Source organism: Platalea leucorodia (assembly GCF_965183815.1).
Source record: "Platalea leucorodia genome assembly, chromosome: 9".
In the NCBI taxonomy this organism is placed as follows: domain Eukaryota; kingdom Metazoa; phylum Chordata; class Aves; order Pelecaniformes; family Threskiornithidae; genus Platalea; species Platalea leucorodia.
The window spans coordinates 43,883,532-43,896,648 of record NC_138831.1 but is presented as its reverse complement, the minus strand read 5'-3'; the positions used below and the strand labels follow the sequence as shown (position 1 = coordinate 43,896,648).

The 13,117-nt window shown below is 42.2% G+C and overlaps 1 protein-coding gene across 1 annotated transcript in view; it reads left to right on the top strand.

Annotated features, from left to right (window-relative positions):
* The window catches only part of AGBL1 (AGBL carboxypeptidase 1), a gene marked incomplete at both ends in the record, with an annotated part of 295,031 nt that overhangs the window by 114,825 nt on the left and 167,089 nt on the right, over nt 1-13,117 (top strand). Inside the window, one exon of the mRNA XM_082321219.1 lies at nt 3,353-3,533. Coding sequence (XP_082177345.1) covers nt 3,353-3,533 — 181 coding nt within the window. The remainder of the gene's footprint in view (nt 1-3,352; nt 3,534-13,117) is intronic.

Here is a 13,117-nt window from a genome sequence, read left to right as displayed (position 1 = left end):
GGAGGATTTTGCCTAAGTGTTGGCCTGAGGATTTTGAAGACTCAAACTCAGTTCTGGGCCTTGAAGGAGGTATATGCGAAAACCTGTGGTTGTGTGTCCTGAAGGCAGATTTTGTGGGGCACAGGAGGCAGTCACAAGGGGCTCTGAAATATCACAGAAGAAGGACAGCTGGGCAACAGTGTAAACCAGTAAGCTATGCTGGGTAGTACTGAGGTGGTCTGGTCAGGACTGCAGTCATGGGGGCATTGGAAGTCAGGAATGAAGTGAAGCAGCTGAACCGAAGTGCAGACATCTTGACTGGTGTCTATCAGTTGGAGTGCTGAGTATGGCTGGCCAGTGCTGCCATCCACTACTTTCATGAGCTCTAATGTTTATCACAGTTACCACAATAATTTCAAGGCAGAACTGGTTATGCTGTAAAGCATAGGATTGAGTGACTACTGCCTGCCACAGAATTAAATCTTTGTTTCCCAGGTGTTTCAAGGGTAGCAAGTTTTATGGCCATGTTGTCAGCTCTTCGCTCTATTTGCTGCTTCATTAGTCTTCACGCTGGGTGCAGTCTGGGGGAGCGCAGCATATGGACATGGGATTTGGCTGTGATGGCTTCCGTGAAGGGAACAGGCAGTTAACAAGCTCTGCGGTTTCCTTGCTGGTACATACCTTTGTTACGACTCTCTTGTGGATGGGATGTCAGAGCTGCGGATGTGCTTGTCAGGAGGAGAGCTTTTAAAGGAAGCTTTAACTGGAATAGAGAGACTTCTTTGACTGGACATACAGGCTATGGGCCCCTCCATTGTCATCCCTGGGGAAACAGTGCAGATGATCTCTGTCTGGTCTCTTCCCCCCCAGCCCCGTTTCCCAGGCTTTAAGATCTGGAAAGTCTGGAAGCTTTTCTGACATTGAATCTAAGCAAGACAAGCTTGACTTTGATCAGCCTCAAGAGGAAGAACAGAACTCAGGTCTCTGCTAGTCCCATGCTATTTGTAATTAGCAGAATTATGGCAAACTTTCCTGGGTTTCTGAGATGAGAAAGCCCTTGCTTAGAGTTTCTTTCTTTTTTTTTTTTTTCTCCCTTCCTTATTTTGACTGAGGAAAGAACCTCTCAATTAAGATGCTGTGCTCTCTCCCAATATACAGAAGAGATAAGAGTTGTTAAAGCTGTATTCATCAATTGCAAAAGAGAACACATTTTATTTTGCTTTGTACTATTTACAGCTGTTGTCCATGAGGAGTCCTCAAGAGCCTCATTCTCAGCTACAACAGCACAGTCCCATAAGTTTAGCTCAGCAATGAGCCTGCAAAACAGCACTAAATCATGGTGATGGGAGAAAGAAGAAAATGTTTTGAAATGGCAAAATGCAGCTGATGTTTTTGTGAAAGCCAGTTTTTGCTTGTTGCTATTTTAAAGCATTACTAAGGTAGACTGTAATCACAACTAGCTGGAGCAGAGTAGATATCGTGTACTCTAATTTTAGGAAGAAGAAAATCAGAATGGTTAGTAGTTCTGCAGGAGCTAAAGAAATCTTTTGCAATCCATAAGTGCCTTAGGCACTTATGTATACACGTTGGTCAAAATATACTAACTTCACAGTAAGGTAAGGTGTAAGAATGATAAAAGACTAATACATGGCTATTGAAAAACAGAGTTCCAGTTGCCTTACTGGACCAGAAAATGATTGCTCTGTATGAGCTCTTTGAGCTGAGAGTTCAGTTCACTCTTCTAGTGCCCACCAGCTGCTCAAGAGGGAGGCAGGGAAGTGGGGAGGTGTGGAGGGGGATTGTTTCCAAATCTGAGTCTGCATCCCTAAAAGATGTAACTAAATTGTATTGTAATCCATATATTGAGCAGAACTGTACAGAATGTACAGTTAAGGAGAAGAATTAGTGCTTATTCCTTCTTTGACTGTGAAATGAGAAATTTCACCTGTATTCTTAACTCAGACAGCATTTGCTTTGTCGGACAAATCACTAAACAGCTCTTCAATAACATTATATTTTTCAGCATGGTGTTCTACCTCCCTATTTCACATTAATTGATTAATGATTTGTAAAGCATTTGGAAACTGAAGGACAGCTTTGGAAGCTAAGGGCAAAGGCATATAACTTGCTAATTCAGCATTTGTTTACAAGGGCACTCAGCTGATGCCTTTGGTTTTGTTTTCTGTCCTGTTACCACTCCCAAGCCTGTCAGTTGGGGTCCCTCAATTCACACAAGGTAACAGAGCCTGAGCTCTGACTTTGCCTGCTAGAGCGGGACAAACCTACCCTGGCATTGTTGTGACGCCCTGACAGATAATGGTTTCCACTAAAATAAATCTGTCAGGTTGACTTGTGACAACGGCCTGCGACTGTGAATGCTCACAAAAGGATCATTTTAAGACAGATAATTGCTTTGTCCTTTCCTTTCATTTTCTCTGCCTGGCAGGTGTCTCCCTCTGCCTTCTCCTGTTTCCTTGGCCCATCCGTGGAGTATGCTCAGCACAGATGGGATCTTCAAAGAATCTGCTGTCAAACTTGGTCTTTTCTAAGCATATGTATATTGAGAGTTTTTGGAGACTTATTACTAGACCAAATGTGGGTGCTTTTTCACAGGAACAGCAAATAACGTATAACAAGGAAACTTTCTCTGTCAAGTTGTTACTTTGAAACAGGTTCAGTAGAGCTTATCAATGAAGTATTTAGTAAGATTTTGATTGGTTTTATTTTTTTTTTTAAAAGCAACCCTCCAAACCCTCTCCCTTCCCCCAAATTCCCACACCTTATGTCTCCCATGCCAAGCGTATTGCTAGAAACAGCTGAACTCTTCTAGTTACAACTTCTGAAAATCAGCTTTGCAAATCTGAGTGTGCGTCTATATTATATGAAACCGAAAACTGTCTTTCCACTGAAATTAGCAGCCTGTCTTAGCTATGCATATTGTTATTTCTACCTTTTGTTGGATGGATATGAAATGATGGTTAGTTTTGAGTACTCTGCCTCTGCAGCTTATCTGGGTGGCATATTTATGTATTTTCTTTAATTATATCAGTTTAACTTGGTTAGTTATTATTCTAACCTTACAACACAGGTTACTACCAGAAATCAGACAGCTTGCATGTCCTTGGAGCCCTTATAGGTGGACAGATCTGCTTAGAGATTTGGAAAGTTCTAAACTGTTAATGGTGAAACACTAAAAGTGGAGCAGGGCCTTAGAAAATTAAATAACTTCTAGCTGCCTTTTAAACCTTAGTGAAGTTTGATAGGGTCAAACTTTCAAGAATTGAAAGGGAATTGAAAAGGAATAAAACCCACTTGCAAAGCTATTATTCAAAGAGAAGTCCGGTCTAGGTTTTTTCTTTGTTTTATTTTACAGACAATCGTCCTTATGTGTTTCTAGTGGCCCGTGTTCACCCTGGTGAAAGCAATGCCAGTTGGGTAATGAAGGGGACCCTGGAGTTCCTTGTGAGCAGTGACCCCATTGCTGATCTCCTGCGGAAGTGTTTCATTTTCAAGATTATCCCCATGCTTAATCCTGACGGAGTCATCAATGGCAAGTGAGTTGTGACATGCACTTATTCTGGGGTTTTGCTGGGTTTGCCTGCAGGCTTTTACCCCTGTGCATCTAGCAGGTCTTGTCTTCAATGTTTTGGGTCAGGAAAATTCCCTTTGCCTTGTGCTTTATTCATCCTGTTGTCAACCCTGTATGGAAAATGTGAATCTGAGATATAGCCCAGTGTGCTGTCTTGCATTTGTCAGATGTACATGATTCTGTACTTTGTGCGGCCATAAGATTTCTCAGCTGCCTAGATGGAGTATTAGTGGTGCCAGAGAAACTGGATCTTTCTTGCTAAATGGAGGTCTATCTGTTCTGCTAAATCGGCAGGGCAGACTTCACCTGCAAGACAGATATGCTTGGGAATAACTGGCTTTAATTAATGCTTTGTATAGCCTGGTGGGGGGGAAGATGAGTAAGGATCTATTAAACTTTCACATTTTCATGGAAATATTTCCATATAGTGAAGCTCCCTCCTTCTCCCACCTCCTTTTCAATCATCCCTCCCACATGTTTCCTAAGAGATACTGAATCTGAGCTTGGAAAATACTGATTCCTTTTTGCATCCTTTGCCTTTACACCATCCCTGCCCACCCACGCTAACTTGTCTTCCCTCTCCCTGTACCTGATTGGAAAAAGTACAACTCTGCTTCTGACATGTTAACATGAAATAAATATTGCTATGTAGCCAGTGAAAGAGGAATTCCCCTTGAAGGCTTGAAGAGTGCACTAAGATAAGGTAGGCTTGCACTTCACTGGAAAAAAGCTCCAGTGTTTCTGCAGACAGTGGAGTTTGTTCACTTCATTGGGTGTTTGTGGAGTGGCTGTAAGTTCATAACTGTCAGTCCTGTCTCTGATGCAGGGGCAGGACAGTACGATCACATCCCACCGGTAGCTGGTGAGTTGTGCATTTTGACCTGGCGATAAGGGCTTGCAGGTTTTGGTAACAACTGTGTCCCCTGGCTTGTTGCAGTGGAACACATGAGCAATCTCGGAACTGAAAGGTGGGCTTAGACAAGCGCTGAAATGCACAGCAAAGTGTAGAGGAACAACTTTTTTTAAGCTACGTTCTCCTGTCTGCTTTTGGGCGAGGCTGTGCAGATTGAGTGCTGCAGGCACAGGAAAACAAATCACAAGCAACAACCGAGTTGAGTTTGTTTGGTTCTAAATTTAATTCATTTCAGTTTGGGGCGAGGCGTTCAGCAGAGAGCAGCTTGGGCTTTTCTGATAGTCTCTAGTCTGTGACTATGAACAGTCATAGCTTTTGTGCTGCCACACTCCCCAGGATTTGAGCATATCAGTAGTCTGGGAGAGCTGTTCAGAGTAGCTGGATACTGCCCCAGAGTATTCGAAGCCTATGCTGGCACCAAATGCTTCCTTGATCCTTCCAGACAGCAGAAGTAAAAAAAGAAAGGTTGTGGCTTTTTTCCCCCCCTTTCTTTTTTTCCTTTTGCTGCGCTTAGTTAAAGTTTCCAGCAGATGGAGGACTGGAGGGAATGTCTGACCTTTTTTTCTCCAGCTGTCAGGAGTGAGTGTAGCAGAGAAGGGGCCCTCCAGAGGGAGGACGTGGCTCCCGGTGCCACCTGGATCAAGTGTACTGCCTGAGCTCGTGTCACACGGGAAGGTGTTTTGCCTTCCCTGGTGCAGATGAGCTTAAACTGTAGTTAAATCTGGTGATGAGTGAAAAAGTTTGGTAAACCTTGCATGTGGGATAGGAGCAGTGGAACAGGGACTTGGCCGTAGCTCTGTTACTGATCATGAGGCCTGGAGAAGGGAGAGAACCATTCCTTTATGCTTTAATTTAAATACTTTTATCCTGTGAAGCCTCCTGTGGCCCAGGTATTCTTCTCATTTCTTCCCAGGTACTTTTTTTAGTAGACTTGGGTCCTCCTACACTGAAAGAAATGCTTCTGTGCTGGACCTCAGGTTTACTGGTGGTATGCTGGAGATAACCATGCATATCAGAGAAGACAAATATCTTTCAGGACCTTAATGTCTATATGTGCACATGCAGATTTATTTGGCTACTTAATGTTCCACCTTGTCCAGGTTTAAATTCTCTAGTAAACTCTGTTATCTTTCAAGTCAGTGTTATGAGGGAAACTTTTCTGAAGAAGCTGGTCTATAGCCTATCATCGCCTGTAGTACTTGTAAGAAGATACTTGCTAAATATTTTTTACATCTCTAAAACCCATTTCAACACCCATTTCATGAAGCAACTTGTTTGCCTTGGGATCCACGATCCCTTTTGTGGAAGTCCCACCAGGTATCCCTGAACCGACTGCTAGAGTGCCTGGTGTTCCCTTTGCCAACGTCCCAACCTGCTGTTCTTTTCTAGTTTTATACAAGTTGTTGTGCTCTCGCACTTTTCCTCCGTGAGGACTGGACACTGATACTGAATGTATCAAATCCACTATCCAGGCCAACAAGTATCTTGGCTCTGTGCTGAACACTGGGAATACTTACATGTGGTAACCAGCGATCTTATCTCTTACTGGGAAAGAAGGATTTCTGCTGTATCAGTGCCTCTATTGTTTTTGTCTTGATATCTCAGTATCTTTCTTTATTTAAGAAAGAGTTGGATTCTTTCTTGTTGATAGTTCTTTCAATCTCCTTACTCTCCCTCCTCCTCAGCCCCGTGTTCTGGGGCGTGCATAACGCTTCCCTGCCCGTCGCAGAGACGAATGCCAGTGCGTAGTTACAAAGGATTTCTTCCAGCAGCCCAGCTGTGCCCCTTCCCCAGCTGGCTCCCTGCCGCAGGCGCAGCTCAGCGGAAGAGCGCTCATCCCAGCAGGGTACTGCACCATCACGCTTTGGGAGCCTCGCGCAGCAACAAGACAATCAGGGCCTTGGTATTTGCTTTGGTTAATGTGATCTGAAAGCTACATGTGGCGAATACTCCTCTAACACAGATAGGACTGCAGTAATGCTATTATGCTCCGGCTGCGTGTGGCTGAGCTGGGAAGCAGCTTTCCACCCTCCCTTTCACTTCAGTTATTGCTCTGAGAATCCATTCCTGTCTGTCAGCAACGGAGAGGCTTGCAGCCCTGTCACTGATGCTAAATGAAGGTAGTGGTGATGCAAGGGTGCATGTACGAGTGGGGTTGTCATCACATAAAAATACAGATCACTACCAAATATTGCAACTAATTTGACATTGTTCAATCCACAGAGAACTGGTGAGCAGTTGTTTTGCTGTGTGTGGCTGAGTCTTTTGCTCCATCCTGAACAGCAGTCAGGTGTAGAGTTTGTCAAATAATATTCAGCATGGCTATATATTTTAAATAACGGACACTGCTTTTCATAAATTTCATCTTACACTTTCTGCCAGACACTGGCTTTTGACCACTGCTGGTGACAGGATGCTGCTTCATATAGATCTGTGGTCTGACCTGATATGGTTATTTGTATGTTTTAATTTTGTTTCTTTCAATATAAATTACAAGGAAAAAATAGTCTTAATCTCCAAGATCGGTAGTGTAAGTCAGTCTGAAAAGACAGCAATATTAAACTACGTAACAGAAAGTGTCCTTGCAGGCTGACTTTATTTTGCACAAGTTGTTCTGTGAGAATCCAAAGTAGTAAGTGTTGTTTGGTCTTACGGCTCACTACTTTCACTTATACCTCTATTCCCCTTTTAAACTAAATCATAGTAAAATAGGAAAGCTTTAAAAGGAATTAATCTCTATTAAGTATTGGGGAATCCATGAAGAAGAGTACCGCTTTCATTAGGAAAGTGATATAAAGTGCAGTGGGTGAGTGAGACACCTGTGCTTTATTCCTCGCTCTGCTACCGATGAACTATGTGACCTTAGTCATTGCCCCCTCCTTTTTGCTGAGTTTGCTTCCTTGGAGAATGCCATAATGACATATCATAACCTTTGAGCAGTTTAAAATGAAGACTGAACTATGCATATTGGGAGCATTTTCTCTTAAATCTAGATCTGCTACTATTTTAACTATTAAACCTGGTTTTAACTTGTAGATGGTAGAAAATACTGTTCTTGGAAAACTCTAGATTTACTAGGAATGGTGTAGAGTAGCCTTTGGTGAAACTTTTTGGATTGCTTTGAAAAAAAGTTCATCTATTCAAGTGAAATCTTTGTACCCTGAAACTAGATCTATTATAGTCACAGTTGGTAAAATCCTGACAACAGGTTTCAGTAATGAAATTTGTAAAAAGCTTAATTATGGTCGCACAAAAAGAGGGTTTTGTAAAGAAACAGAACGCTGTTTGCTGTCCACACTTCCACATAAACACATTATCCTGCACTGGAGGATCAAGTTGCGTGTGTGCTCACACATGCCTGTGCAGTTGCGTGTTAACTTGCGATGTGCTCTTATGCTGTCTTTTGTGTGCACCTGCTGTGCGTCCTCCTGGCAGCAGCCTGCTCGTGCAGCTTTCCCCAGCGTCTGCTCAGACCTGCATGCCACTACACACATACCTGGCACTCCTACGTGTGTGCGCACAGTCACAACATGGTAGTCAACATTTTGTGGTTTTGGCTGGGCTTCTCCAGACACTGCAGTTCTAGATAAATATTGCTATTTATTACACCTAAATTTAGGGTTATTAATTATATCAGTATAACCTAATTTATATCACCATACACAGCAGTAATAAATGATGCCAAATGCTAACACTCAGTGCTTGCCAACTGTGCCTGTTTGATGAGGGTTTTTTCCCCCTAGTTCCCAGAAGTATTAAATTAAAAATGATCGGTCTTGCAAGATCATTGATCAAGCAAGAAGTGGAAGCTCCTGGGGAAATGATTTTGTTTTAAAAAATATTTCACATGCAGACTGCTCATGGAGTGTCAATGTATTTTGCGTATTCAGAAATTCTCTACCTGCTCACAAATCCCTCACTGGCCAATATCACAGTTCTCTGACTTCATATCTCTCCTACATTGCCATCTTCTTCCTCTTCCTTTACTCCTTTTAACATTTCCTCTTTCTTCTTTTCCGTCTGCCCTTTTCTCACTCTCCCTTCCCTCCTACTGAATCAAAGAAGCTTTTCAATGAAAAGCACTTGACGCATTTTATAAATTAATTGAACCAATCAGTGGAGATGGGAGCTGGTGAGTCTTTTTTTGGTAAAGGAAGATGAATTTTTTGGAAGCAGCATGATTTCTTCAAAGCCATGGGGTAACCATAGTAGCAGTTAGGAAGAGGAAATCCTGATTTGCATTTTGGATTATAGCCATGGACTATTCTTTATCTGGTATTAAAACACTCTGTTCCCTCCTGCACCTGCCCTCCCACACCACAGGCTGAGTAAGCTTTTCTGCTGCTCAAAGGTAAGGCAGGTGATGTGCTGGGTTTCTTGTCTCTTGATGTTTACTACCACTTTAGTTAGGCTGCTTATTCCATCCTGTTTTACTTATGGGGCTTTGTTCATTACCTCATCAAATCCAGCAGAGAAAAGCTTTACCTCTTTGACAGTTACTGAAATGGAGAGAGAGAAATGTCCACTAAAATCCCTTCTAGAACTGGTTTCCTCTGCACTCTCTCAAAAGTTACAAAGGGAAAAATGAATGTGCTCCCACTTATTCTTTGGAAGGACACTCTTAAGAGGAGGAGTAGAAGCACGTTTGTCTCTATGCCCAAAATGCACTATTTGTATATATGACTTTTTCTCTCTCCTATATTAATGCTTACTTTCCTGCATTGAGATATTGTATTCTCCAGACCATAAGAGGCAGAACTGATCAGGGACAGGAAAAAAAGCTAATGACCAGTCTAAGGACTCAGTTTATGGTCCAGAACTGCATCCTCAAGGATTAAATCTTGAGGTGATGTCACACAAAGCTATACAACTGCAGACATCCCTCCTTTCCTCCCCTTCCTTCTCTTTATTGCTTTGTGGTCAGAGGATTGAAGAGGAGTTTAATTCTCAGAACCTAGCCTTGCATAACTAAATCGATGCCATGCACTCTGCAAACACACTCCTAAGGCTCTCTCCAGACTACCTAATCTATGATGTATGTGTTTCTCTAAGGATAGTGCAGAGATGTGGGAAGGCTGGGAAAGGAGTGTTTTTGAGTTCTGTCATTAATTAATGCAGTGGGAGAGTTTGTCTCTAGGAGAGAGAGAGGTACTACAGGATTAGCGTGCTGCTGTTCTTTGGCAGACGCTGTATGAATCTGTCCCCCATGTTGTCTTCAGAAGCTCTGCATCTAAATTGGCACCACCATGCCAAAAGTAGTTGGGTAGATGCACGTGGAAGCCAAAGTATACTTGGATAAAAGAGCGCTTTGTAGAAGAGTCAACCCGTACTCATTTATAATGGCTCTGCTCTGAGTTGCACGTTGTAAGGTGGCATATTTGCATGTGCTGATACCTTCCTCAATACCTCAGAGGGGACAAAAATGCTAGCTCTGGGACCATCTGTACTGGCTTGGTATGTGGCTCTGGGAAGTACATATGAAGTGTGGGCTAACTTTCCCCAAGTGGCGTAGAAGTTTTCTCAGCTATTTGCTGCTTTGGTGCCTCAAGTGTTGCTTCTGTTGTCCTCCACTAAGAGGGCAGCGATGGATTTGGGACCTTAGGGTAGCAAACGGGGCTAGTGCGTGCACAACATGAGATAAAATATGAGCTGCAGTACTCCTCACCTGTCATCTCCACAAGCTGTTCCTTGGTGGAGCCAGAAGTGGGGTTTGGCTCTGTACCATGCACTTCTCTTAGTACCCCTCTGTGCTGTGGGAGGTGCCCCAATTTCAACCAAGGCCCTTTGCGCTGTGCTGATGTGAGAGCCCATCCTTGGCTCTTCTTCTGTGATAAACATCCGTCTGCAGTCGGCTGCACCCCAGGACTCTCTCTTCTGACAGCGCTTCCAATGCAGTATTGTTTATTCCTTCCTTTATCAGCTGGAGCTGCTGGGGCCCCTGAGTTATTAGCTCTATTCACTCATTGTCAGTGTTTCCTCCTTCGTAAATATGCCCCCATACGTCTCTGCTCCTGAGGAATATGCTTTCTCTTCTATTTACTGCTTTTCCCAGGCCCCCACCTCCTCATTGCTCTCTCCACCCAGTGGCCCAATAACAGCCAAGGAGATAAATAAGCTACATAACTCTTCCCAGCTATTATTTTGTTTTTGTTGTTGTTGTTGCCTGCATGGTAATATATATAATAACAAGGAAACAAATCTTATTACTAAAGTAATTACAATAAATAAAAAGCCGAGAGGGGAGATGAAGGAAGGGTCTGTCGGGGGAGTGATTGCAGTAGGATTTTTTAAAATTTAATTTACTTGAGATGTTCTCTGCCACTTTGTTGATACCCTGCTGAGGGGGGCTGTGACTAATTAGCAGCCAGCTGTTGTTCTAACACCCTCACCTAATTTATTGTGTGGCTGAGTCTCTAAAACAGGAGCCTGTGTGATATCATTGTCTATGGGACTCAACACCAGCCTCATGTCAGTGGTTGGCTTTATTGCTTGGTGCTTTTGTTTCCCAGAAGCTGAATAGCTAAAATTTTTGGGTGCTTTGCTTTCATTCCTTTTATCTTTCAGCATATCCCATGTGCTTCCAGGATTTTGGGATGGAGAGTACACTCAATCTATTGCGTTATAACTGCTTGTACCAGTGTCCAGCCTAATAACAGATCAACACAAATGCTAGCTTTTGACAAATTGCCCAGAGATCTGCACCATTGCCTGTGTGCCTTGGTAGAGAACAAAAAAGACCCAGCAGTAGAAACTCTAGTATGGACAGGGTCTAGGGTCTGTTAAACTCTAAAGTCTGGAACCTTGTTCTCCTGCTTGCAGGTTTCTTATGAAAGTACCATATTGTTGCTTGCCAGTAGAATGGAGGTTACAATACCATCTGTCTTCTAAATGGTCATGAAAACTAATTAGTTAATGGTCATATTAAGAACTGGAAGGATTTAATGCATTGTCCCTTGTTTCATTAGTCTTCCACTTCCCAATTGCAAAAGCATGTGCAGTCTTTGTAAAGCTCTGAAACAGTAAAGGTACCTCATGAGTGGAGTGCATCTCCCTTGGCTCTTTCATATGTAATTTATGCTGGTGGTGCAAGATCACCTGGGAATTTCACTATGAAAATCACTTGATGTGGTCTCAGTGATATCACTCTCTTGGACTACTAAACACTTAAGCTTGGAAATAATTTCATTTTAGATAGGTACTAACTTGTATTTTCAAGTTAGCATGAATATTAGATATGAACATGATGTTCCACAGGGTCAGAAAGAAATCATTTTGTTCTGCATTTGTGTCTGTTTTCCTGACTGACGATGGGAGTTCATAATCAGATGTGTGTACTCCTTTGAAGACATTTGCAGGAGCCAGGAGACTGGTGCACAAAGCTAGCTTTTAGTAAAGTTAATGAGATGATTGGATTATATTATTATTCTTGTTAGCTTGATTGTGTATCATTATCCCTTTTGTTTGTTATTATGCTTATTTGAGTCCCCTTTGTGGTATATTATTCCCATAACAATTGTGCCTGTGCTATGCTCTGTATAGAGACAGGCAAGGAGCAGCTGGTCCCTTGTTAGGAACTGATGCATTAGTGGCACAGCCTATGCATTAAGATTGGTGAGAAGGAAAAGGATGCTGGGCTGTTGGCTTTCATGCAGTCTGATCCATCTTCTCAGCCCTGGCCACAAGATGGATGCACTTCGTGGAGGTGTGAGCTGTGTAGTTACAGCTCTCCTTCAGTATTACACCCTGGGATAGGGAAAGCATCCTGCTGTAATGACTTCTACAACCACCTGACAAAGCTTTGTGAAGGATACCTCAGTATCATCAATGCAGGAATTGGAGAATTGTATTAAAAATCAGTAATCTCTTTATACTTTGCTGGAACTTGCAGGAGGTATCTGCAAACTTTGACTGAGCTGGCTGCATAGGTAAACTTAGACTGAGAAATAGTTACTGCTGAACTTGGATTTTACTTCTTACCTGATTGTGGTAGGCATCAAATACTGTTATCAAAGTTGAATATTTTGGCGATGAGCTAATGTCGTGAGTAAAGGGGTGGTTTTAGTCACCCATCTCAAACCAAGTCTGCTTATCCAAGTTAACGCCTATTGGAAGCTACAGCTGAGCTGCAGATGCAGAGCTGGAGTTGTTATTCATAGGATGGGAAAAGAGAAGTCCACAAAATGAAATTGTAAAAACTTCACTTTTATAGATGCAGTGAAGAATGTCCAATACTTTACTGCAATATCCACACTACCTGGAAAGCTGAAATTGCCTGGGAATGAAGGTTATTGTCTCTTGTAATATACCTTCGTATATTACACTGTGTAATAAATCAGGCAGTATTTCTTTTGCCCTGAAAACTGGACATCCCTGGAGTTCCAAGTGACATTTCACGTTTTATATGACTATTCAGTCCCTTTTAAGTATTAAAACACATCATTTTTTGTGAAATATGCACACAAATTCTTTTTTAAAGCCTATGAATAAAAAAAATCTGAAGCTTAGTTATGCAAGTATAAAGCTGCTTTTTCATGATTTTGCTTTAAGAAATTCTGTGTTGGATTAGCTCTGTGTTTTGTCTAAAGTTATTCTTTAACATTTTTATTTATTTCTGTATTTCTTTCTCACTTTTCCCT